Source organism: Dendrobium catenatum, unplaced genomic scaffold, assembly GCF_001605985.2.
Source record: "Dendrobium catenatum unplaced genomic scaffold, ASM160598v2 fragScaff_scaffold_156, whole genome shotgun sequence".
NCBI lineage: Eukaryota > Viridiplantae > Streptophyta > Magnoliopsida > Asparagales > Orchidaceae > Dendrobium > Dendrobium catenatum.
This window is the reverse complement of record NW_021318618.1, coordinates 7407892-7435568: the sequence shown is the minus strand read 5'-3', so window position 1 is coordinate 7435568 and position 27677 is coordinate 7407892. Positions and strand designations below refer to the sequence as shown.

General features: G+C 34.6%; 1 protein-coding gene across 1 annotated transcript; it reads left to right on the top strand.

The window, feature by feature from the left end:
• The first annotated feature begins 479 nt into the window (after positions 1-479).
• LOC110113329 (transcription factor SPATULA) lies at positions 480-25739 on the top strand. The gene is made up of 8 exons (XM_020845873.2): positions 480-925; positions 1005-1103; positions 1188-1253; positions 1361-1426; positions 23398-23655; positions 23801-23867; positions 25189-25342; positions 25434-25739. Exons 1-8 carry the CDS (start codon positions 761-763, stop codon positions 25492-25494), a joined length of 936 nt encoding a protein of 311 aa, XP_020701532.1. The 5' UTR covers positions 480-760; the 3' UTR covers positions 25495-25739.
• The last annotated feature ends 1938 nt before the right edge of the window (positions 25740-27677 follow it).

Sequence of the window (27677 nt, the reverse complement as noted above, 5' to 3'; positions counted from 1 at the left end):
GGATTTGGTGTCGTTGGGTTCGTATTCTCGAGACGTTCATTTTGACTATAACTTTACTAAAATCAGAGTTTAGATAGTCCTAATTTTAATTTTAGAAGTTTCCAACTTGATTTTGCATCGAGATTTGTGCCCAATCAAGATAATTTTTTGATGACGTATTAATAATCGATCCAAAAAATAGCAGTAAATAATTCATAATTTGATTTGTAGGCACTATTTAATTTAATTGATAAAAAAGTAAGGTTCAATTTGAATATATTTATGCTTTTAGAAAGAATTTTAATATATTAAATTTATGTTAAATATTTATTGAAAATGATTATAGACATGTGGTAGATAGTTATTGGATGCGCCGCAATTCGAATGTTTTGGCCTCCGCACGAATCCAACCAAAAAGCTCTCTCTCTCTCTCATCTCGCCGCATTAAATAACAATTATAGATGTCTGCTTCGTCCCTCTCGCTTTCACAGCTCCCCTCCCAAAGCCCGCATTTAAACCCTTCACCCACGAGCAACGCACAAACTCATAAACACGAAAGCAGAGAAGCCGAGCAGGCAAATCGCAAAACAGAGATGAACAAGTCATGATTTATTCCCGTACTTTCTTTTTCCACTTTACCCAGAATCAAAACACCTCAGCAGACTGAAAATCTCTCTTTGCTTAAACCCTCAAGCACATAAACCCTCATTCCCTCGGTTATCTCTCGCTGGAGTCAGAAAGGAGTCTCCTTTGGGAGCAAGGGAAGCAGATTCATAGATTCATGGATAGCAGCTACGGCGGCGGGCCTTCCTGCTCGTCTGCGGCGCAGGAGCAGATATCCCGCTTCTTCAGCGAGCAAGTTCCTCTTCCATTCTCTTCTTCTTCTGCTGGATTCAGGGAAAGGAGTGGGTATCCGATCACTGAGAAACTTGAGTTAGAAGTCGAGGTAATGGTGAATGGGCTTTTCTTCTTGAGATGGATTTGGTGGATTGGTTGTCGGGGTTTGCTTATGTGTGCTATTATAGGAGGCGGCGGAGGAGGTAGCGAAGCCAGTGGCGTCGACTCGCAGCGGCTCTGGCTCGAAGAGGAGCAGAGCAGCTGAAGTTCATAACTTGTCGGAAAAGGTGGTAGCTTTGTTGGCTGGTTTCCCTGTTTCTGGTTTTTCTTTGATTTTTGTACCCCCTCAAGCTATTATCCTTCCTTGTCAGAGGAGGAGGAGTAGAATAAATGAGAAGATGAGAGCCTTGCAGAACCTGATTCCTAATTCTAACAAGGTTGCCTTTTGCTTTTAGATTAGTTGTTGGAAATACTTTGTTTGGTTATTTTTGCTTGATTTGTGCTACTACTTAAAGCCACAAAAATTAAAATTGTGCCTGAACAGACTGACAAGGCTTCAATGCTTGATGAGGCGATTGAATACCTGAAGCAATTACAGCTTCAAGTTCAGGTTAGTGGATGCTACCGTTAAAATCCAAACTAGAACTGTTTAAGTTTTTTTATTAGAGCTTTAAGGGCTCATTTGGTTGCTTGTAAAATGCAAAGCAAGCTTCAGAAAGTCATGTTTTTGGCTTTCATTCATTTTTAGAGACAAAATGAAATCCTCACTTTTGAGGAATTAAGATAAAATTCATAGTTTTTTTTTCAAAAAATTGCTTTCTCACTTGAAGAAATCAATGCTATTTTTTTGAATGGCTCGAACTAGCTATAAATTTTGAGGATATATCAGGAACACTTGAATGGCACTTTCTGAATTTTTGTTTAGGCACGCTTCAAATGGAAAAAATTGCAATTTATATTCAATTCTTGTTGTTGTTAAGTTGCCTGAAATATATATATATATATATATATATATATGTTTATTATTCTTCACTATTTCCATTCTAACACACTGTACTATGCCAGGTCCTAAAAAAATTCCTTATCAATATTTTCATTCCCAAAATGCTTTTGGTATATTTGCTGTTTGGCAAAAGGTGCTTTTGATTTCAGTTTGTAATTGAAAATTTATGAACTTGATTGATTTTTGAATGTTTCCATTATGTTAATGTGTTTACCTAAAACTTAAGTTTAGTTTAGCAACAAAAAATATTTTTTTTCAGGTTAGGCCTTTTCCATATGAAGCATTTAGGTACAATTGCTTTTGGATAAATCCCAGCAATCTGTGATTGTATTTTCTTGTCATTGAATGACCGCTTTACGGGTCAAATAGCTTCTACAATGAGACTTTTATGATTTGATGGAAAACTAATTCATTTCTGAATCCCTTAATACTGATTTTTTTCATGAAAAGTACTTTTCATCCTTACTCATAGAATTAATAAGTCTATAGATCAATATGTGGTGACTTGTGGAATCCTCTTTATGTACGTTTGAATTGGTTGCAATAAATTCCTCCACCATTTCACATGTACCATATTGATCCCTTTTAGGATGATTTTTTTTTAATGCTTGATGTACTCCTTTCATTAAGAGTCTATTTTTTTGGTTTTCTTGGCAAAAGCATATATAATTAATAGAAATCATCCATCTATACGCTTCTTTTTTTAAAGCAGTTCATTTTAAATGAGGCTAATGCAACCACGTGCACATACTTGCAACTTTTATCTATACATGAGCTCAACAAAATTGCTCAGCTTTGATGACATAACAATTGAGTGGTAGTATTTTTTCAAATAATAGACTCAAGGAGTCATCTCTATGACATCCTGAAAGTTACTTGCCTTAGTTTTTGCTGTAATTTGTTTTTTTCTGGCAATTGTTGACTCAATGAATGAGGTAATAATGCTGTCTTTGGTAAAATTATTGTGCTTAAGACTGAGTTAAGGGCTTCATGTGACACTGAGTTTGCTGGCTGAGTAAGGATTTAATCACAAAGGTTTGAACAAAGAAGATGATTGATGCTTAAGTTGGTTACTTGGCCTACTGCAAGAGTGTAAATGCTTAGTCGAGTTCAAGCCATCTCTTATTTGAGCTTGAGCTTGGCTGATTAAGCAAGTTTGAGCATGACCTTGAGCTCAATTCTATGAATTTGAACTAGTTCTTTTTTATGAGAAGTAGGAGATGCTTTCGCTTTGAACAGTTGCAATAACAGAATGATAGAATGATTAATCAAACGAGAAATAAGAATGAGTGCGTTTAGATTGTTACTTTCATTTAGATTTTTGATAACTTTGTACTTAAATCCATGCATTTTTAAGTTTATTTTATATTAATTCTTTTTTAAGTGGCTGAGTTATTGGGGTTGGTTCAAATTTGGTTCATTATCTCATTGAGCTTAGTTCATGAGCCGAGTTTAAGCTAGCTTGACTCAATTTAACCCTAGGTTTAACTTCAAAGGATCTCTAAAAGAAATATTATAAATAGTATAGTATTATTTAGTATACAAAAGTCTATAGCCTTTTATTGTTTGAAGGGTTGACTATCACTAAACCTTCTCTTCAACCCATCGATGTGGGTGTTTGAATGACATCTACTGTGGGATGTGTGGGACATTGATCAAGACACCTAGTTTTACTTAGGAGGGAGACAGAAAAAAAGATTTGATGCCAATTTGATGATAGTCCCTTGTTGATGAACTTCTTGGTCTTCTTCTTCTCTTATAATGGCATTGATTTTGTTTATGTTCTTTTTTGAATTCGATCCAGGCGTTTTATAGTATGGTGAGAATTATAGAATCTTGGAACTCATATCATTTTAGGAATTGTATAGAATTTGAAAGGGGATGGTCTTAAATATCTTGGGAATCATATGTAAGAAAAGAGAGATAATGAGGAGAGAGGTAGGTCTAGAGTCTCAAGAATTTCGTTGAAGAGAAAATACATGATGAATTTCTTCTTGGTCTTCTTCTTTGTTATTCTCTTAGAATTGGCTTTTGTTTTGTTTGTACTCTTTTATGAAATCAATCCATAGGTATTTACATAGGAGAGAAAGAGAGAGAGTCGCACAATCTCAGGACTTAGGTCATCTTAAGAGTCATTCCTTCTTTGGAATACAACAAGAAAGAGAAAGATGCGTGGGGGTGAGTTTCATCGACCTTAGGAATATTATAAAAGGAGAGAGGGAGATCATGAAGAGAGATTGAGACCAAGAATCTTAGGAATTCTCGTAGTTAAAGTGAAAATAAACATAGGAGGGAGTTTACAACTTCCATAATTAAGTCTAAGTGGTTAAAATGAAGAAATGTCTTAGGAATGTTATGTGATAAAATAAAATTATGGTGGCTTAAAGTTAAATTTTATAACATTACAATTATGTTGATGGTGTTCTATGAATTCTAATGTTGGGCTGTAAAAAGATATTGATAACTAAGTTGACTGTCACATCAGTAAGAATGCATGGATTCATGACAAAATTAAAAATGATTAATCAAAGAATGATTATACTAGATTAGAGAAATTATTCGAATGACATTTATTGAAGATAAGTGTTGATCTCGCTTTCGTCATGCTCGAGCTCGACCATTGCACACACACCTTGGTTGACCTTGAGTCTTCCAAGTCAATTGTCATGGTACCCATATACTCAACGATTTGGATTCGGACTTCCCAATTAGTTTCACTTTCTAGTCATGCACATCACCACTGGTTCACTCGATCATGTGCATCTCGTTATGATCATGATCGTCGCTCGATCATGAGTGTTTCATCACTATTTTAATTTTGATCAATTGCAAGTTTTGATATATTCATAATCTTTTCGCAATTAAGTTCCAAGTTTAAACATTTGTTCTACTTTACTTTTAAGACTTTATGTTGATTTTTAAATAGTCTATAAATGGATAATGAGTTTTAGTGAATGTTGATCTTGAAGTGGTGGTGATTCAACAAAGCCTAATGTTGAAGACAATAAGCCTTTGTAGAGTCATTCAACTAAGTTGAAAAATCTTCTAAAGGTGGATGATATATTGCATTAAAATGCAATTATTATAATGTCATTTACAAAGGCTCATAGTTTAGAATGAAATGATATTTGTTAAATATTATTGATCATCAAATTAAAATTTGTCCTAAAGCCAATTCATCATAGTTGAATCAAATACAAAGGTAAATTTGCGAAGCTAAGGCAATGACCAAAAGAAATCTTCCTAAACATATATCACTGCTTAATATTTATAGTTCATGCTATTTTGCTTCATCTTTTATTCAAGCTGATGATGTCAATATCAATAAAGAATTATTTATGATAAAAGGATATGAGCCTAAAAAAAAAAGGTGTTGCAGATAGTTATTTGAAGAAGGCTTTTTATTTGCAAATACAAGAACAACATGATGGTTAAATTGCAAGTATGTTTTTTCTTCTAACCTTTCTACCTTTAAGTATTCCTCATTACAAGAATACATTTACATTTGTTTATAACAATATTCTTTTAAGTTATGTGTCACCATGATACAATAACATTAGATTAATGTTATTACAAAGGGATGTTAGTAGAAATCCACTTCACATGATAAAACTGAATGGCGCATGTCACTTGTATCCATGTGACTCTCACCATGTGCACAGTTACCTTATGTAGCCACTAACAACAACACATGTTAGGGCTGCAAATGAAACGAACCGAACCGAGCCGAGCTTCGGTCTGTTTGAGTTTAAACTCGTTTGTCAAAACCATGCTCAAGCTCGGCTTGAAGCTCGTCGAGCTTCTTGGACAACTGTTCGAGCTCAAGCTCGTGTAAAACTGCCATGTTCGAGCTCGGCTTGATTTCGGGTCTGAGCTCGTTTAATTTCAAGCTTGTCGAGCCTCTTATCGAGCCGAGCAGCTTGGTGTTGTTCCCGTTTTTTTAAAAAGTTATATATATATATATATATATAATAATGTTATTGAACATATTTAATATTTATTTTTAATTAAATAAGGCATAATCGAGCTTTTTAATCAAGCATCTTAATGAACATATTCACGAGCTCTAAACGATGTTGTTCGTGAAAATAAACGAGCCAAATGCCAGGTTGTTCAAGATTGTTTATTTAGTTGTCGAGTATTGAAAAGATTGTTCATTTACCTTATCGAACGAACATAAACGAGCTCTCATCGAGTCGAGCTACGAGTAGTTTGTCGAACGCTCGATTTTATTGCAGTCCTAGCATGTGTATAACAAACCTGTATTCTCTAATGCTATATATATACCACTGCTCATATGTTGTAATGATCGAGTGAATGAAATATTTTTCAATTACAGTTTTCTTCTATGCTTTTTTCCTTTTATGTTTCTCTTTACCTTGCTGTGATTTTCAACATGGTATCAAAGCTATAAGTTTCATAGGTTTCTCTTTGTCAAATGGTCGATCAAGATTCGTTCAATGCTCAATCCATTGCCTCTATTTCTGCTTCCATGGCAGAATATTCTATACCATCTCCACTTAAATTACTTATCTCCAATATCAAACTTATATAAACACTCAGCTTGCAAACGACAACTACCCTATATGGCATCTTTAAGTGGACAAGCTCTTCTTGGCAAATGGATTTGATGGATATTTAACTGGTTGAACTCGCTGCCCACCCGAACCAGCTCCGACCACCACCTCACTCTCCTCAGCAATTATAGATTACCGTCTGTGGCATCTCATTGATTGAAACTTGGTTTCAGCTCTTTTCTCCACCATATCACCCCTCAATTTTTTCATTTGTTCTCACTCTTACCACAACTCATGAAGTCTAGAGTATCTTAGAACACATACTTCAACCGACTAATAGGTCTCGTGTATTTAAATTGAAAAATGAATTACACCATATTCAAATGGGAGATAACACCATGAATCAATACCTTACCCAAATCAAAACACTTGTTGACAACATAGCCGGAGCCGGCTCTCATATAGATATCAGAGGATATAATCTTATATATCCTTAATGGCTTACCATCCACTTATAGCTCCTTCAAATCATCCATCCGCACATCTCTTCATCCCATCAGTCTAGATGTGTTCTACTCGCTACTCTGTAGTGAGGAGATCAATCTATAAAATGAAGCCCTAAAAGAATCAAATCCATTCAAAGTGAACTTGGCATTGTACTCACCCAAACAGACCAATCAAGGCCGCAACAGATCCTTTTGCGGTAGAGGAAACTTCTCCAAACCGTCACCTGGCACTGGTCAAGGACAATCTGTATCCATCGTCGGGCATCCTACGTGCCAAATTTGCAATAAACATGGTCACACGGCTCTCTCCTGTTGGCACCGCTGTAATTTACAATACTCGCCGCAACCCAGTTTCTCCTCTCGGCCCCTCTTCTCCCAGCAACAACTCAACAATCCCACGGAATGGGTACTTGATTCAGGAGTGTCTACTCACCTGATAGCTGATGCCACAAACCTTTGACAACCTGTTCCATATCAAGGTTCAAACAATATTTCCATTGCAAACGGAAGCTCCCTACCATCCATCACAGCAGTCGAGGCATTCTTCCCCTTCCCGATTCCTCTTGTAAGTTATTTCTTCATAATCTTCTTCATGTTCCTTCCTTATCTCATAATCTTCTTTCTATCTACAAGCTTTCATTTGACAACAATTGCTCCATTTCCTTTAACTCATCGAGATTCACCATCAAGGATCTATCGGACTATCAGATCTTGCTTTGTGGCTGTAGCCGTGACGACATCTACCCCATGTCCCCCTTGACTCTCGCACTCTCTCATAGCATTCTATAGCAACACTTCCTCTAGTCACTATGGCATGCTCGCCTAGGTCATCCCCACTCTCAAGTTATGAACACTATAGCAAAAATTCATCCCTCTTTATGTATTTTCTTTTCTCCAATTTTATGTTAATCATATAATGTGGGTAAGAGTCACAAGTTTTCCTTCCACAAAGTTCAACTCATGTTAGTTCACCTTTATTTTTAATAAATTCAGATGTTTGGGGTCCAACCCCCGTTTCGTCCTTTAATGTCTATCGCTATTATATAACTTTTATCGATGATCACCCTTGCTTTTGTTGGCTATTCTTATGCATAACAAAGAAGAAACAACCTCCAAATTTCTACCATTTCTCACCCTAATCCAAAACCAATTCAACACTAAAATAAAAACTCTCCATTCCGACGGGGGCGAGGAATTCACCAGCTCTACCTTTTAACAATTGCTATCCCATCATGGCATAATCCATCAGTTCAACTGTACCTATACACCAGAACAAAACAACATTGTTGAATGCAAGAACTGTCATCTCCTGGACACAACTCGCATGCTCCTACATGCTGCTCATCTACCCCTCAGCTTCTAGGCCGAAGCAGTTCTCACCTCCAAATATCTCATCAATCGTCTACCCATCAAAACCCGCCACTTCAAAACACCATTCCAACTACTTTACGGTCAACCTCCTACCTACATTCATTTACACACGTTTGGGCGTCTCTGCTTCCCACATCTCAAACACTTAGCTCCTCACAAGCTCTCTCCTTGATCCTGTGCATGCATCTTCCTCGGCTACTTGCCCTCCCACAAAGGCTATAGATGTTATGATCCTCAAATCAAGAAAATCCTCATCTCCAGACATGTAACCTTTCATAAAAAAACCTTTCCCTATGCCTCCATCTCTTCCTCCTCGATCTCTTCCTTACCTCTCACCTCAGCCTCTCCTCTTCTACTCATCCCAAGCTCTACCATTTCTGCAAAATCTCAGACGGTCTCCACCCCTCCTACACCACTCACCACTACATCACTATCGAATTCTCCCACCACTTCTCGCATAGCAACTCCACCTGTCTCCCCCATTCTTCCTCACAATCACTTTCCACCACTCATCCCATGCAGACTCGATTCAACATTGGTAATCTCAAACCCAAAATCATCTTTCACCTCTTGGCCACTTCGTCATCCTCCCCCAATCCTACCTGTTATACCCAAGCATTGGCGTGTCACAATGTCTGAAGAATTTCATGCATTGCAAAAACAAGGAACCTGGTCCTTAGTCCCAGCTCCCTCAAATCATCCCATCCTTGGTTGTCATTGGACTTACAAAACCAAACTCCATCCCGACGCCAAACTAGATCGCTATAATGCAAGACTAGTGGCTCAAGGCTTCAACCAAGAACACGACATCAATTACCAAGAGACATTCAGCCCAGTGGCGATGTTTCCCATGATTCGCATCTTACTCACCATAGCCCTCAACCGTAGATGGAATGTCATTCAGTTTGATGTCTCCAACGCCTTCCTCCATGACGAGCTCCATCAAGATGTCTACATGCACCAACCTTCTGACTTCACCAATTGTTAAAAAAAAAAAGAATATATATATACACATATATTGAATGAATATTTACAAGGGGTCGATCATGCATGAGTTAGCAAAAAGATTCACTAAAATGTGAAAACATTCTCTCGGATTCTTGAGTATTGAAATTCCAATGCTTATAATAAGAGCTTTATTGAATGACTAAACATGACCCAACACGAAGAATGTTCCAGTTATTAATTTATTATACAATACAAGTCTTTGAAACATATAAAATGCAGCTCTAAATACAAAATATTTGAAAGCCAATATTATAGCAAATTACCAAGAAGTCATTAACAATATATATTTCTGTGTGGATCTAGTACGAGACGAATTATTATGATTCTGCCTTATGATTTCTGCTATCATCCAACTCCTAAATTCGAGTGGGATAAAGGCTTGATGTTGTTGTTGTTGTTGTTGTTGTTGCCTTATGATTTTTGCTATCATCCAACTCCTAAATTCGTTCAACATATAATTATGTGAATGAGTTCAAGGAAGAGATGGTAAAGTTGTTAACAGTCAATACACATCGCATGAGAATGACAAATATTGTTATGAGCAATTATGATAGAAAGGAGTTGTCCATAATTTTGAGTTGCAAATATGTTAATAAAGTATTGTTTGATGCCCCATGCAAAAGCAATGGTATCATATGGAATTAGCCATTGAGCTTTCTAAGGCTTTTGAGGAAGCATGCAAAGAAATGGGTGTTGAATGTTCTATAATAATATGGCTCTTTGAGGCATTGAGACAAACACTATGTGTGCACAATATAATCAAGATGTAGCCACTAATTTAACTATAGTTTGTAGTGACAGCTGTAAATTAAGATTTAATTTGGATACCTACTCACCCGAAGTAATCAAATTGCATATCTTTAAGCTTTAAATTGTGATTTATGTATAACAATAAAGATTGAAAGAAGCAATTTATATGTGTATAATTGCAATAACAATAGTTTATACAAACAATTCAGATATACATAACTGGGATAATTGCATTTATATTCAAATAAGTTAGAGCCAATATTTTGAGTTGATGAATTTGCTGGATGTTTGCATAAAAAATAGACAATTAATTACATAGTTGTGAATGCAAAAAGGGCAAATTGACAACAAATATTATAATTTATTCATGCATTTGTTACGCTATTTGATTTAAAAATATGTATATATAACTGAAGCTTGTCATCATACAGATGTCGTTGTCACGATCTGCCCACGTTGCCTTCACAATTGCAGTTAAAGAAACTGCTTTGATTCGTATAAAATAACAATAAAATGAGCTGAGTTTTTTTTATAGGCTTACAAACTCACGCTTTTAGATTTTGGGGCATAGAGAGATCTCTATTCTTTCCTTTTGGCACCGATCCCCAAGTCCGATCGCACACACAGATCTTCGAGCGCCTTCAATCCGCAGCTTTGGTTTTCTTCAGCCTGTTCTGATTCACTTAAGAGAAATTCCGACCAGCCTTGCCCTCTTCAAAGCTGCTCATCCATCTCCGACAAAGCCCTGAACCGCAGAGATCATCAAAACGGGCTCCCCGATGCTGGCCGAGTAACCCACGCAAGCGGAACTTCGTCCTCTGTCCGGCTTCCTCACATGAAATAACAATAAGCCTCGTTGCTTTGATTGTCGCAATCAAGTTTTTAACCAGAATAATTCTTTTAGGTGTGAACCTCATTTCCGCCTCTACACGATCTTTGGCATTTTTTCTTTCTTCTGTGTGAAAGAACTAAACTCCGTTTTCTCTCCGGCTTTAAAACAATTGCACTTATTCCGCCTCTATCAATTTCCTTTATCTGTTTCTTGAAACAGTAAGGAATCTTGAAGTATAATATTTAATTATCATTGTTAATAAAATTTATTAACAATAATGATTAAATTTGAATAAGAGTTTCTTTTTCTCTATCAAATTTCTTAATCTATTTTGAAACATAAGGAATATTAAAGAATAATATTTAATTATTATTATTAACAAGGTATATTAACAATAATAATTAAAATTGATTAATAATAATTATATTATTATTACTATTGTGGGCTCCGAAAATTCGGCCTCGGCCTCTACTCGCTTTTCTTATTCGGCGACGGAGTTTTAACGAACTAAGTTCCGGGGTAAATTTTGGAAGGCAGATGGGTTTGTAGATAATCTCCTCACCATCGATTTATTCCGACTGAGTCGATCCACTCCTTACCTCCCGGCGCCGGGGAGGGGACGCTCGGAGGCTGTCAAAATTTTCTCAAAAACTCTGGACTTGGGCAAATTGGAGAATATTTAATTGAGCACTTCAATTCAATCAATTTGAAAATTTTTTTATAATAAAAAAAATTCGAGTGTTCAATCGAACATAATTTTCCAAAATATTGAATTTAAAATTTAAGGGATTCAAATTAAATTATACTTAAAAAAAACTTAACTGATTAAACTTATATTTAACTAAATAAGTCATTCAAAACTTCAAGTTATTCATCAACCAATATAATTTAACTTGAAATGAATTAATGAAATAAGTAACCAATTTTCCCGTAATCAAATAAACCAATTAACTATCTAGTCAATTAATTAGATTAACTTAACATTTCCTTAACATAAATTTAAAGGACTAATTAAAAGATAATGTAAATAATAATAAAGTCAAATACTAATAAAATACAATTGAGATGATTAATGTGAAAAGCTTAACTAAATTCAAAATTTGTAATCTTTTAGCCATTCAAAAAAAAAAAAATTAAGACTTAAAATCATAAACTTAAAATGATTTTAAAACTTAAAAATTAAATCTAACTGAAATAAGTAATGGAATTAACTAATTTCAAAAATAAAATTTGAATTTAATCTAAAACTTAAGTTCACAAACTTTAACTAGAAAAATTTGAATCAATTTAAGGGCTTAATTAAAATCAAAACTTTAGATAAATTAAAACTTAAATCAATCAAATTAAGCAAATTAATTTCAATTAAAATTCAATATTTTAATTGATCAACTTAATTAATCTATGCAATTAATCAAATCGAAATAAACATAAAATAAAATAGCATAAAAATAATATTTTCCATTAATCCAACCTAAGTACAGGCTATGACCCTCCAAACAACTGAGCAGCTCTCAAATACAAGTGCTCTCCAAACAACTCTCCGGTAGCTCTCAAATACTGAGCAACTCTCTCCAACAAACGACCTCAAAGCTCTCCAAAAAAAAACTCTCTGAGTAGCTCTCACAGCAGCTTTAAAATTCTCTCAAACCAAAGTTAAAACTCACTAAGTCCCTTAGTTGTAGTCTAAATTGTATCTACCTATGAGGCTCCCTGAACTGCTGACTACGAATACCTGCAAACAAGTAAACAAAAGCGAGCACAAAAATAACAAAACAAAATACAAGGCTACATGCAACTATAGCAAAAAGAGAACTACTATCACAAAAAACAAACAACGGTACACTGAAAGCTAGGGTAGGAAAACAAACTATCATAAGTAGGTGTCAAAACTAAAGGTTAGTGTCAAAACTAACAAATAAATATTCAAACCACAATGGACATCTTATCCTATAGGGCTAAGTTGTAAGACCCGCTATTTGGGCTACTTCTAAGCGAAGCAATAAGACCCGTGTGTTAGGGAACTTCTAAACGAACGTCCCTATAACCAAAACTCAAATCCCTTTGGGCATCTTAGTCTATAGGGCTAAGTTGTAAGACCCGCTATTTGGGCTACTTTAAAACGAAGCAGTATGACCATATACAATGGAACTTTTAAATGAACGACCCTAGTTCTAAAACTCTAATCAATTAGGCAGCTTGGTTTATAAGAACTAGGTTGTGAGATCTACCACCCGACAACTTTCAAATGAAAGCCGTAAGTCCAACCTTAGGGGGTAAGGAGTTGCTCAACTCGGCCGGAATAAATCGACGGCGAGGAGATTGGGAGAGTGAATCAATTCCATTAATGTCTTCGATCCCTCGGCCGAATTAACTCGACGGACAAGGGCTTCGCGGGACCATATCAACCCTGAGACTTCCTTTAATTGGCGATTGCGATATATCAATTAATATTACTTATAATTATTACTGATATTTTATTGACAGTAATAAGAATATAATAATTCTTATTCAATTTTAATTATTATTGTTAATATACATTACTAACAATAATAATTAAATATTATTGATGTGAAACTACTAGGAGTTACGATCGAAATTAAATAGAGAATTGGCCGTCGATCTACGGTTTCGCCGGCGATAAACATGTCGGTAGCGTCTGTCGATGTCCTCATCAATTATTCTTCAATATTCCTTAATGTTTGAAAATAGATTATGGAAATTAATAGAGAAAATAAAACTCTTATTCAAATTTAATTATTATTGTTAATAAACTTTATTAACAATGATAATTAAATATTATACTTCAGGATTCCTTAATATTTTAAGAAATAGATAAAGGAAATTGATAGAGGCGGAACAAGTGCAGGAGTTTTAAAGCCGGAGAGATAACAGAGTTTAGTTCTTTCACACAGAAGAAAGAAAAAATGTCAAAGAACGTGTAGAGGCGAAAATCAGGTTCACATCTAAAAGAATTATTCTGGTTGAAAACTTGATTGCGGCAATCAAAACAATGAGGCTTGATGTTATTTCACGTGAGTAAGCTGGACAAAGAACGAAGTTTCGCTTGCGTGGGTTGCTCGGACAAGAGCGGGGTGGCCGTTTTGAAGGTCTGTGTGGTTCGGGGCAACGTTTAAAATTGCGCAATAAGAGGCGCAATTTGGTCCATTTAAGCCTCAAAGCCCATGCAATAAGTACAGTTTATGAGGCTTACGCCTCAAGTTTACTGAGGCGCGCCTTATGGCGCGCCTCGCCTCATATATTTAAGGCGCCGCCTCTAAAAAAATAAAAGTAACCTAAAGTTTTTTTTTTTTTTCAGTTCGGCCCCCCAGTTGCCGACGTGGCGCGCCTAGTGAGATGTCGACGTGGCATCAACATTTAAACCCTGGTTTAGGTCGAATGCAGAGGCGACGTTTAGATTTTCAAGTTCCAGCAAAAATTCGAACTTTCAAGCATTCACTCCGGAGCAATTTCAAGCACTCTTCACTCAGTTTCTTCTAAAATGTCGTCACCCCCAAAGAAAAAGGTAACTTAATACTATGTTTTCTGTTCCGTACTGCATATTTTATGGTTATCCTATGCGTTGGTTTTCAAGGTTCTGAAGATCTTCTTATTTTATGCTTATTCTATGCGTATGCATTGCTTCTCGAAACTTTTTAAATGTTTGATACTGTGATGCCATCATGTTTTTGTCTGTATTCAGGGTTTATGATAAATTTATGTTGAAATTTGAAACATAAAACCTAACTAAATTTTAAACACCGAGTAAATATGCGTAGGATGTGCGTACGCAATGCGTCTTTTGTGCGTATTTTATTCGTATACGTTGTGTGCTCCTTGCTTATATTGTGCGTACTTTATGTGTGCGTATAATTTGCTGCCATTTTCACTATAATGTGCGTTCTTGTGCGTATGTTATGCATATACTATGCGTTCTTAGTGCTTATGATGTGCGTATTGTCTGCGTTTGTATAATTTGCTGCCATGTTTTCTGTACTGTGCATTCTTGTGCATGTGATGTGCGTAATATATGCGTATGTTATGCGTACACTGTGCGTTACCGTTGCTTATATTCTGCGTATTTTGTGCGTTTTTTGTGCGTATCTCATTTACTTATTTTTAATTTTTTACAATTTTCAGATATATGTTCGTCCAATTACTTATAGATGCTATGTTTCTTTGTTTCGAACAATCTGTGATAACTTTGCTTAGCAAATTACTCCTGAAGTCAAGGACACATTGAAATATTTAAAGATGATATAGTTTTTGGAATTTTCTGGGTTTGAGCAAAATGTCCCTCTTATTTATGAGCGGATCTCAAGGTGGGACATTTCAAAATAATGTTTTGTTATAAAAGGTCAACCCATTCCTTTCAATGCTGATGAAGTCGCCCTTCTTACTGGTCTGCCAAATAAAGGAGAAGAATATCCTGGCATTCCTTAGCACATACTTCAGTTACATCAATGGAAATAAGGAATGACATGATGGAGTTGAACAAGCAAACCCCCCCGGAGACTATGTTAAGAACGTTTATCATGTATTTATGTTCAAATTTATTTTTTCAACTTAACATCCCAGGCAGAAACCGATATGGTTAATGTCGAGAAATATCCATCAGACAGCCTCCATCCTCTGATTCCTCTCATAAAATATCCACCCATCAAAATAACCCTCCCAATCTCCCCATCATACCCCATCTCCTCAGCAAGACCCCCACTAATCTCCTCAGCAACCACATTTAAGTTTTTCTGTTGAAGCGCTTCAGTCTTTACAAGAAACAATAATCAAATTCTGCCAAGAAACATGCACAAAACTTTTTCGAGAATTTGAAGACAGGTTGAGCAAAAAGTTTGAAGATCTTACTGAGAGAGTTGGAGTTATTGAGGTCAAGCTCAATAATTACATTGATCAGAGCAAAATAGTTCCTCAGAAAAGATTTGTTAGCTACTCTTCATCTTCCAATAAGAGACATAAATCAGATATCCCTCCCCACAGCCCCAATGAACCAAATGAGCCAATCCCACCAAATGAGTCAATCCCACCAAAAGATCCAATCCCAACAAATAAGTCAATCCCAGCAGAAATGCAACTTATTCCATATACAAATCCAAATGAACCAATACCAGTAGATAACATTAAATAAAACCTGTAACTTATGTTTATGCAGATGAAATAGAAAATTACAAATGTCTTATGTGTTTGACTTCTGAGAAGAGAAATTTTGTGCTATAATGTTTGAAAAAATTTTATAAAAAGTAAAAAGTTGCAACTTATTTTTTGTTTGAATATCTGTATGCGTATGATATGCGTGTGGTATGCGTATGATATGTGTGTGTTATGCATATGATATGCGTGTGGTATGCGTATGATATGCGTGTGTTATGCGTATGATATGCGTGGGTTATGCTTATGAAATGCGTATTTAATTTTTTTTTTTTTTGCAGGGACGATAGTATCGTGTTTGTTGTTAACATTCTTATTTCCAGATATGACATTTATGAGTTATTAAGCGGCAGTTATTTAGGCAATGAACATGTAGATATTTTTGCCCATCTCTTAGATGAGAAGTGTAACCTTATGCCAGACAAATACCATAAATTTCTATACAGCTCTCCAATCTATTGGGTACTTCGGGGCTTTGCCGGAGATGGATGAGGGGTTCTGAAGAGGACAAGGCTGATCAGAATTTCTTTTGAGTTAATCAGAACATGCTGAAGTAAACCAAAGCCGTCGGTTGAAGGTGCCCGAAGGGCTGTGTGTGTGATCGGACTTGGGGATCTCGGTGTCAAAAGGAAAGAACATAGATCTCTCTATGCCACGAAATCTGAAAGCGTGAGTTTGTAAGCCTAAAAAAATGCTCATTTCATTGTTATTTTATACGAATCAAAGCAGTTTCTTAAACTGCAATCGTGAAGGCAATGTGGGCAGATCGTGACAACGACGTGGGTATGATGACAAGCTTCAGTTATATTTACATATATTTTTAAATCAAATAGTGAAACAAATTCATGAATAAATTATAATATCCGTTGTCAATTTGCCCTTTATGCATTCCAAACTATGTAATTAATTGTCTTTTTTTATGCAAACATCCAACAAATTCAACAACTCAAAATACTGGCTCTAACTTATTTGAATATAAATGCAATTATTCCAATTATTTATATCTGAATTGTTTGTTTAAACTATTGTTATTTCAATTATATACATATAAATTATTTTTTTCAATCTTTATTGTTATGCATAAATCACTATTTAAATCTTAAAGTTATGCAATTTAATTACTTCGGGTGAGTAGGTATCCAAATTTAATCTTAATTTACAGCTGCCACTACAAACTATAGTTAAATTAGTGGCTACATCTTGATTATATTGCGCAAACATAGTATTTGTCTCAATGCCTCAAAGAGCCATATTATTGTAGAACATCCAACACCAATTTCTTTATTTGCTTTCTCAAAGGCCTTAGAAAACTCAATGGTTAATTCCATATGATATCAATGCTTCTACATGGGGCATCCAACAATACTTTATTAAAATATTTGCATCAAAACTCTGGACAACTCATTTCTATCATAATTGCTCATAGCAATATTTGTCATTCTCATGCGATGAGTATTGACTGTCAACAAATTTAGCATATCTTCATTGAACTCATTCACATAATTATATGTTGAATGCATTTAAGAGTAAGATGATAGTATAAATCATAAGACAGAATCATAGTAATTCGTCTCGTACTAGATCTACAAAGAAATATATATTGCTAATGACTTCTTGGTAATTTGCTATAATGTTGGCTTTCAAATATTTTGTATTTAGAGTTGTATTTTACATATTTCAAAGACTTGTATTGTATAATAATTGGAACATTCTTCCTGTTGGGTCATGTTTAGTCATTCAATAAAGCTCTTATTATAAGCATTGGAATTTCAATGCTCAAGAATCCAAGAGAATGTTTTCACATTTTAGTGAATCTTTTTGCTAACTCATGTATGATCGACCCCTTTGTAAATATTCATTCAATATATGTGTATATATATATTCTCTTTCTTTTTTTTAAAAAAACATCAATGATCAATTTTCTCATCACGTCTGCAAGCTTCACAAAGCTACCTATGGTCTCAAGAAGGCTCCAAGGCAATGGTTTCACAAATTCAAATCTGATCCATCTTTACTCATTTAAACTCAACCCAACATACAAATTTACTTATTAATATATGTAGATGCCATGCTTATCATAGGTAATCACCCTCCCACAATTCGCCAGATCATTTCTCATTTACGTGCAGCTTTTACACTCAAAGAACTGAGCTTAGCTTCCTTGTTCCTCGACATTCAAATTCAACACACTTCACACGGTTACTTCCTCAATCAAACACATAATGCTCAAGGCCTCTAGATTTGACAATTGCAAGCCTGCCTTAGCTCCTATATCTACCAAACCTTCCAAATGTCAAGATGTTGATCAACCATTTACCAATTCAGCTCTCTATCTTCGGTTAGCTGGTTTCCGCCAATATCTCACCATCACAAGATCAGATATTACCTTCAGCACAAATCAAATCTGTCAACATATGCATAACCCCACAAACAACCACTATCAAGCCCTCTAATGACTACTTCACTATATCTAAGATACCCTCTCCCATGGCCTTCTCGTCGTAAGCAGTTCGCTGCAGCTGAGCACTTATACAGATGCCGATTGGGCCGCTGATCTCTTAGATCGCAAATCCGTCTATGATTTTTGCACTTAGGTGATAATCTGATCTCATGGAGTGTCAAGAAGCAAACAACGGTGGCAAAATCATCCACGAAGGCTGAAAATTAGGCTTTGGCAGCTGCTACATCATATGTTATTTGGCTTAGAAGTCTCATGGCAGAGTTCCAAGTACATCAAACAGCAGCTACACCACTTTACTGTGATAATAATTTGGCCTTAGCCCTCGCAAACAATTCAGTTTTTCTTGCCCGGATCAAATACATCGAAATAGATTATCATTTCATTAGTGATCACATCAAATCTTAGGCGATAACGGTTCAATACATTCATTCAGTGGATCAAACAGCTGATCTTCTTGCCAAGCCCTTATCAGCCACTTGGTTTCAAGCTCTTGGAACCTTCACATGGGAAAGTGTACTTAGTCACAAGCAGGAATTGAGCTTTTTCCTTGCATTTATTCTTTGACTCCCACTTGATAGAGCCTCACACAGTTTACATGAGGAAGGAACCTTGAACTCATTTATTTATGTAAATTTTACTTAACAAAATATGAAGTAGCTTATGAAAGATGGCTTTGAAAGAACCGGCAAATATGGTTAAGATAAAGTTAAAGTGGAATGATTGAGCTAAGGAAATAGATAAGCAAAAAAGCTTCAAGCTTGAACAGAGATATCACCTCACCCGGAAGATTTTAATTCTACTTGATTAAGGGTCAAAATCTCATTATAATTGTAGAATATGAGCCTTTACTACCAAAATAAGAATGTATTCATTCCATAAATTATCTCTGATAAATAATAATAGAATAATACATCTATTTATAAGCAAGCAAAAAGGGAAAATCTAACAAATTGCAAAAAACTGCTAATGAAATGGATGCCATATACTTAAGATAACTCTGGCAAAAAGTAAATATGATCATTAAATCTACCTCACATAAAATGACCCAGTTATCCTTTGTAATTGATAAAATGACTCTGAACTCTTACGACATACTACAAATAGTAAATATATAGACTGCCACACTATTTGTTGACTGTATTATATTTATTTTTCTTGCACTGTTCAATTACGGAGATCTAAAACTGAATATACGGAGTGTAATTTTAGTAGTGATTGTGATTTTGGGCGATCAAGTCATTAATAAGAGTACACATTTTAGATATCTTGGATCTATTGTTTAGAGTGATGGTGAAATAGATGGGGATATTATCAACAGAATTCAAGTTGGATGGTTGAAGTGGAGGAATGCATTGGTCTTGTTGTGCTATATAAAAGTCCCCCTCAAACTTAAGGGAAAATTCTATAAGATGTTGGTGAGACCTGCAATGCTTTATGGTGCCGAATATTGACCATTAAAAGAGAAGCATAATACTAAGTTAAGTGTTGCAGAGATGAGGATGCCTAGGTGGATGAGTGGCTTTACCCTTAGAGATATGATACGAAATGAGCATCTACGTGAAAAGGTTGGAGTAGCTCCAATGGAATATAAGATTAGACAGAGTCGCCTAAGATGGTTTGGTCACATTAAACGGAGGCGTTTCGATGACCCGGTTAGAAAAGTTGAGGTATTAAATTTGACTTATGTTAAACAAGGTAGAGTTAGACCTAAAAATACTTGGTTAGAAAATATTAGAAATGATCTTTTTTTATTAGATTTAAATGAGTATTTAACTTTTAATACGACACAATAGCGAAAAAGGATTCATGTAGCCAACCTCACGTAGTGGGACAAAGGCTTGATGTTGTTGTTGTTGTTGCACTGTTCAATTACTAGAGTTCTTGAAGAGATGTTCCTTACTAGACTTGAAACAAAATTTTTTAGCACTTGAACCGCAAAATAATGATACGCTACTAATGTTAATGTTGCTTATTTAATAATTTGTCATGATATGTAATGATTTGTGTGCACAAAAAATTGTAAGCATTGGCCCATCTATTTTTTCAGAATAATTTCTTCCTCTTTGTTCCTATAATCCATCTTTTATTAAAGGTGAGTAAGGACTTAGCTTGGGCTGCATGTTTATGAAATGGGATTATGTACATCAGGTAGCTATGATACTGTATTTATCATATTGAATAAAAAGTTTTGATCTCAACTTGGAAGTATGAGCTTAAGGTTATAAAAAATTTGTAGCGTAGTGCATGAAGAGCCCATCACGCTAATTTAGAAATAAAAAAAATAAGCAACCAACTTTTCAATTGTGCCAAGTTGAAAAAGTATCTGAAATGTGTTACAAGTTCGTCTTAAAGGAAATAAATAATAATACACCTTATTGTTGTGTCTTACTAAGTTTTTGTTTGTGTTTGAGAGTCCATGCATGGTAAAAGAGTTTGACTTGTGAACAAGATTGCCCTCAAAAGGCCTATGCTTTCGTAGTTCCCTTTGAATATTACCTTTGACTATCAATAGCATTTAGGATTTTGATAACATATGAGTTTCCTCAAACTTAAGGGAAAATTTTATAAGATGGTGGTTAGACTTGCAATGCTTAATGGTGCAGAATGTTGGTCATTAAAAGAGAAGCATACAATTAAGTTAAGTGCTGTTGAGATGAGGATGCTTAGGTGGATGAGTGGCTTCATTTTTAGAGACAATGTAATACGATATATATGTAAAAAGGTTGGAGTAGCTCCTATGGCAGATAGGATTAGAGGGAGCGTTGCCTTAGATGATTTGCCCGATTAGGAGAGTAAATGTATTAGATTTGACCTATGTTAAGAAAGGTAGAGGTAGATCTAAAAAGGCTTGGTAAGAAAATATTAGAAATGATAGTTTTTTTAATTAGATTTAAATGAGAATTTGACTCTTAATAGGATACAATGAATAAAAATGATTCATGTAACTGATCTCATGTAGTGACATAAAGGCTTGATGTTGTTGTTGTTGTTGGAGGGTGTCCTTATCAAGCAAAACAGAACATGAATGTATGCAATAATAAGATTATTGAATAAAACCAATGTGAAGGGGCCGACTAAAAATAATATTGTGCAAATATATATTAACCTAGTACTTTAGCATAAACTATTAGAGAAAAAATTCCTAAACCCAAACAATTGTGATAAGACTATTAACGAGGGGATGATGATAATTCAATATTGATTAGTTGATGTAGAACGAGAATTGAACTTTGCTAGGGAAAGGATCTCCTCTCCAAAAATCTGAACACAAGCCTAGGTGAGGCCTTGGAAAATTTCAGCCTTGATGGTGAAGAGAAAAACTGAGAAGAAAATTAGATTTTGGGAAGGGGATGGGGAAGAAGTCCAAAACTCGTTTCAAAATCTGTAATATTACTTCAGATTTTTATTCAAAATCTGAGAGAAATTCAGATTTTCACAAAGAATGCTGAGAGGCGTTCAGATTTGCTCTTCAAATCTTCCCAAAAATGGACACTGCTCGTGGACAGATTTTGGGAATTTTTCGGTGGAGAGAAGGGAGGGAATTAAGGCTTAATTTGCTTCTAAACAGGGACTTTCCTAGTGGAATAAATCAAACAGAAAAGGCATGGTGGAATTTCGGCTAGAGGAAAAAATAATGAGCCTTGGATTGATTACCTAAGATAGGATTCTGTACTTAGGAAATAAATCCCAATTTAAGTCCAGGGGAAATAGGGGAGTTACGGGAATTTGAAATTAGTTTCCAAACAATTTGGTAGAATAGGAAATAATTTATTGGAAATTGCTGGTTCCTGCCAAGGTGGAGGTGAGCTGGCGGCATGCAAGGGAGGAATAGGGGTTTGAATGATTTAATTGAGATTACTTAATTGGGGTGTGGAGTTTAGGAAAGAAATAATTAAACCCTATTTGAATTTGAAATTCAAATTGAATTTATTTAGTAACTTTCCAAAAATAGAATGATGAATTAGGAAAGAATTCAAATTTCAAATTTGTGAAATACTGAAAGTTGAAATTTTGAAAACCACCCAAAATTAAATCACCCAAATTAAGTTTGAAATACATCATTAATGAGATTCACTACTTTTCTAAAATGGCTTTCTAATTTAGGAAATTTGAATTTCAAAGGATGAAAATAATTTCCTAAATTATTTGAACTTTTTAGATAAGCAATATATAGGCCATAACATGAGAAAATAAAAATTACAAAAATGCCCCTTGGGCCATAACACTCAAATAAACTAACCTAGGGGTAAAACATGAAATAACATAAAATAATAGCTAAAATTCATAAAATAATTTTTAAATAACAATTTAAATTAGAGCCGTCGATTTACGACGCCTCCTGTGATAGATGCGCCTCGTGCCGATGTCCACATCATTAGTTATCGAAGAAGATAAAAACAAATTCATTAAAACATTTTATTGTATTGTGTTGTGAGGTAAAACATAAAATAATGAAAACAGTAAACAATAGTCAAGTTTTTATTTGAATTGTATAAGAGAAAATATTAAAATGATCTCTGGACTGTTTGTGTGGGCCTTTTTTGTTCCAGATTATTTATTGTATCCAATTTAGTTCCATGAGTTTTCAAATCTAATCTAAAATAGTCTTTTGACTCCTCAAATTTGATCCAAAATAATTCAGCAATGGGACTTTTGGATCATTTTTGAGGAGTTGCAAGATCCAGTTGAACACATTTATAGTTTGCAACTAAGGTTTCATTTGGGACGGCTTTCTTGCTGCTTCTTAAAGCAGTTTTTTATTAAAAAATTAAAATTTTGTACTAGAAAAATACTTTAAGAAACAATAAGAAAGCCGTCCCAAACAAAACCTAAAATAACTCTATAAAAGTAGTCAGGGGCTATTTTAACATTTTTCTCGATTAAATAATTAGGGAAATTGTTTGGATAGAGAGTTACTATTAAGTAAACTAGTAATATTCCGGTTCGACTCCTATGGAGTTTTGTTGTTTCAGATGCTGTCAATGAGGAATGGTCTGAATTTGCATGATATGTATCTATCGGGAATGGTGCAATCGCCGCTTCAAGCTTCCGAGATTTGCATGGGATTCAATGGCGACAACAGGATAGCACTGAACATGGGTAAAGGAATGCTGCCTCTCAACCAAGAATCCTTTTCACAGAATCAGCACGCATCCTCCCATCAAATTCAAACCATTGTGACTAGCCTTGCTGCTTCACAGGAAACCTTTCAGTTACCCATGTCTGCTGAGGTAAATTTATCAATTTTCAGGTTCAATAAATTTTGCAGTTTTCTGATGTTAGTTGGAACATTTTTACTAAACTCTTCTGTTGGGAGTTAAATTATAGAGTTCAAACTTATATTTCTTAAGCAAACTTCTCTTTGTTTATTTGTAGATGCTTGCTGATGGCATAGTATTGCAACAGCAGTTAGATGCAGGGTCTTCTGCAAGAAATACAACTGGTATGCCATCTTCCTTGATTATGCCATCTGCAAGTTCCATCACTTTATTTTTATTTTGGGGCTCATTTGGTTACTTTTAATGAAATAAACATGTTAACAAAATTAGTCAGATTGTACCATTTGGTTGGAAGCTTTGGAGCTTAGAAATCAACATTTGGTTTTAAATCCAACAAATCCCTCAAATATAAGGATTTGTTTTTCACATGCAAAATGATTGAACACAAATGCTATTCTTGAAGTGAATGAAGCCTTTGTTTGGGACAACTTTCTCATTGCTTTCTAAAACTGTTTTTTAATTAAAAAAATTCTAATTCAAGAAATTTTTTAAGTAAAACATTGTTTTAGAAAGCATTAAGAAAGCTGTCCTAAACGAACCCGAAGTCCGATGCCATTCCACACTATTTATTGGTGAGAACATTAGTCTCTGTTGTCTTTCAATCAATCTCAAATATTGCATTACATTGTGTTAACAATTACAATATCCTAAAAAATAAATGATAAATTACACAATGGTTATTGAGTTATAGATCATACTTCACTTTGTCAACCTTTTTAAAAACACTAAATAAGAAAAGGCAAATCTTAGTGGATTAAATTGTAAAAACACTAGGCAAAAAGAATGAAATGTGCTTGAAGAATGCAAGAAAAAAAAAATCATTAACAAATGCTACCCTAAACCCTTACCATGAATCCTTTAACAAATGTAAGCGAAGCCCACCTAAATTTTATGATGAGAATGATGGACTACCTAAAGAACTCATATGCATGGCTCCACCTTACAAAAGCTTATCGACTATGACTCTAGCTTCATAGGAAGTCGTGGGAGCTATCTCACAATGAGAAGCACGGAGGGAGACAATAGATGCAATCGCTACAAAGTCTCAATTTCTCTAATCCCATATAAGCTTATAACAACAACAACAACAACATCAAGCCTTTGTCCCACTACGTAGGGTCGGCTACCTGAATCCTTTTTCGTCATTTTGTTCTGTTTAAAGTCAAATTCTCATTTAAATCTAATAAAGAAAGATCATTTCATAGACAAATTGAGAATTAAAAGCTTATAACATGAGGATATTTTTGTTATTAAAAGAATTGTGAATAGAACAATTCAATCTTAGGTGCCTAACTAGGATATTTTTAAAAATGTGGGCTGATGTGAAGCATGTTTTATACCTGGACCTGTGTAATTTGCCTGCACTTTATATGTAATTCATTGTGAATTTAAATTTGCACCTATCCAAATGAGCTTCAGCAATCTTCCAATGTATACACTTTTTGCTAGTTTGCTTGTCTTCTGAATTGCAATCTGAATTTGAAGATCGAGTGAAGACATCGGTGCCACATTTTGGAGGCGAATGCTCGGTGTTGGAAGACCATGTTCAGTTGCAGACAGGCATCATAGGCAGAGAGGGAACACAAAACATGCTACGTAGAAGCTCAGACCTCCAGTTCAATATACATCACTTGCATGGGTAACTTTGTGTTCTTCCACCTTTTTCCTGCTACCAATTTCTCAATGCGGCTTGACCAAACCCTTTTTATATGTTTTTTAATCAAATGCAGCTTGCAACCTCGAAGGAGCTTAGGTGGTAGTGATATCAAGGCAGAATCTCTTGAGTTCTGATGCTGCATTGCTCTTTTTTTTTTCTTTTTCTTTTTTGAAGATTTTCAGTCATTTGCAGGAAGGGAAACTTTGTCGATTTGAACTAGTTATATCATATTTTTATTAAAGAACTGGGTCTCAACTTTATAAATGTTTAACTTTTGAAAGGAACTTACTAACCTGAGTTGCTCTTTGTGAAAAGAATGTAACCAATGAAGAGGCCACTTCATAAGCCATAGGAAAAATGAAGCTTTCTTTTATGTCTCTATGAAGTCTTCCACTTTCTTGTTGTGCTAATGTATGTGTAAAAGCTCAGAACATTATAGACATATCTTCCAATATAAAAATTCAAAATCTTCTAAAATTGTCTCCATAGTTTCATAGGGTCTGAAAGTGCCAAAAATGAATATGAAAAATTAGAAATACTAGGAAAAAAAACTACTTATGGTAATTATAGAGAATCATCTATATAAATAACATCAAAATGTGTTGACAGTTGTAAATATTGATAACCAATTAGGCTAGACTGAGAAGAGATGAGGTGAAAACTTGTCAAAAGTAACATGTATTACTACTTATAATTAAGGCTTTGTTTGAGATAATTTTTTGCTGCTTTTTAAAATGATTTTTAAGTACAAAAATTTCTTAATTAGAAATTTGTTCACTAAAAAACAGTTTTATAAAGTAAGAAAAAATATTGTTTCAAATGAAGCTTAAGTTTCATTCTTGTTTAGTGTTGGCTTCGTTTCCTTGTTCTATTCTTAATCTATTGGTAACTTTTCTATCTCATATATTTCTTCACATTGCACTTTTGCCTATTGTAATTTATCTCCTTTATTTTCCATTATAAGCAAAGCTAAAACTAATAAGATTCTCCCTCAAGTAATTATTGAATGCATTATAAAGCTCTTCAATTGACTCTATAGAAGACTTAGGTTGTATGATTGAATAACTTCTAGGTTTTTCTTATGCTCTTTGTTTGATTACCTTTTTATTTCTATCCACTTGTTCATGGAGTAGCCTCTTAGAGTAATAATTTTCCTTTTTTTCCAATTAATTAAACTATAATCCTTTTGCTTTTTTCCTTTATCTTCTTGGGTATGTTGGATTAGATTATTTCATCTACTTTCTTGGTGTAGCTTTCAGGAAATTTAGCTATTTTGGCTGTTGAAAAGAGTCATGATGGACTGAAACTTAAACAAGCACAATTTTGAATTTTAGATCCAATCTAATTTGGCTCTTCCTCATATAGATCTCTCAATAAGTAATTTTTTGTCACTTGAGATCACCTCAAAGTCTAATTTGATGATCTTCATCTATAGATTGGTAATTTTTTTGACATGATTATATTTCTCATAATAATCATAATAATTATTATTATTATATATATGGAGAGGAAAATTCCTTGGGATTTTATGTGCATAGATTCAATATTATTGTTATTTGTGATAAAAAAACCTAGATATAATAACTTTTACTTGAGGGGAAAAGCCAATGAATCCTCCTATATCTATAAATGATCTTCTTCAAAAAGATTTGATGTTTATCAATAGTGAAGACTTTTGATTTGGAATTGTAAAAATATGCCTACTTTACCCTTGCCTTTTCAATGGAAAAAAGTTGAGATGGGGAGTAGTTATCTTGTCCATCACCACAATAGTAGTTAAAGGCAAAATTCTCTCATTTGAGAGGTACCTTTCAAAGACCTCACCATCTCGAGCGAAGAAGACCTATATTAGCACCTCTAATTAGATTATTTAGTACAATATATATATGATGAACCAATTAGTCATAAAAATTATGTCCACAATTTGGAGTTTGTAGTACTGTAAGTGGCATACATCAATGTGAAGACATTTGAGCCTCTATACATATTTAAACTCTGATTATATAACAAATGATAATTGTCACAATACTAATTGCTGCATGTTGAGATTATTGATCGAGAAACTCATCGAGAAAGACCATTTTAAAGACTTCTTAGTCTACCTTCAAGCTAAGAAGTGCATTGTGGAAGTGCAACCCTCAGTTGAACAAGGGATGATAGAATAACCTCATCTATTATTAATGATATCGAACTTGAGGCCACCTGAAGAATAACTTTACAAATTTGATCGAGTATGAAGTGCATGCCTCCAATCCTCACCAACTCCACTTCTTATCTTTTCAAATAATGATTTTCCATCACACCGAAATGTATACGA

What these genes read in the sequence shown, in the direction of transcription:
- LOC110113329 (XM_020845873.2), top strand. Translation starts at nt 761, where the DNA reads ATGGATAGCAGCTACGGCGGCGGGCCTTCCTGCTCGTCTGCGGCGCAG. An exon ending in AACTTGAGTTAGAAGTCGAG is followed by an intron (nt 926 to 1,004) that starts GTAATGGTGAAT and finishes GTGCTATTATAG; the next exon opens with GAGGCGGCGGAGGAGGTAGC. An exon ending in TTCATAACTTGTCGGAAAAG is followed by an intron (nt 1,104 to 1,187) that starts GTGGTAGCTTTG and finishes CTTCCTTGTCAG; the next exon opens with AGGAGGAGGAGTAGAATAAA.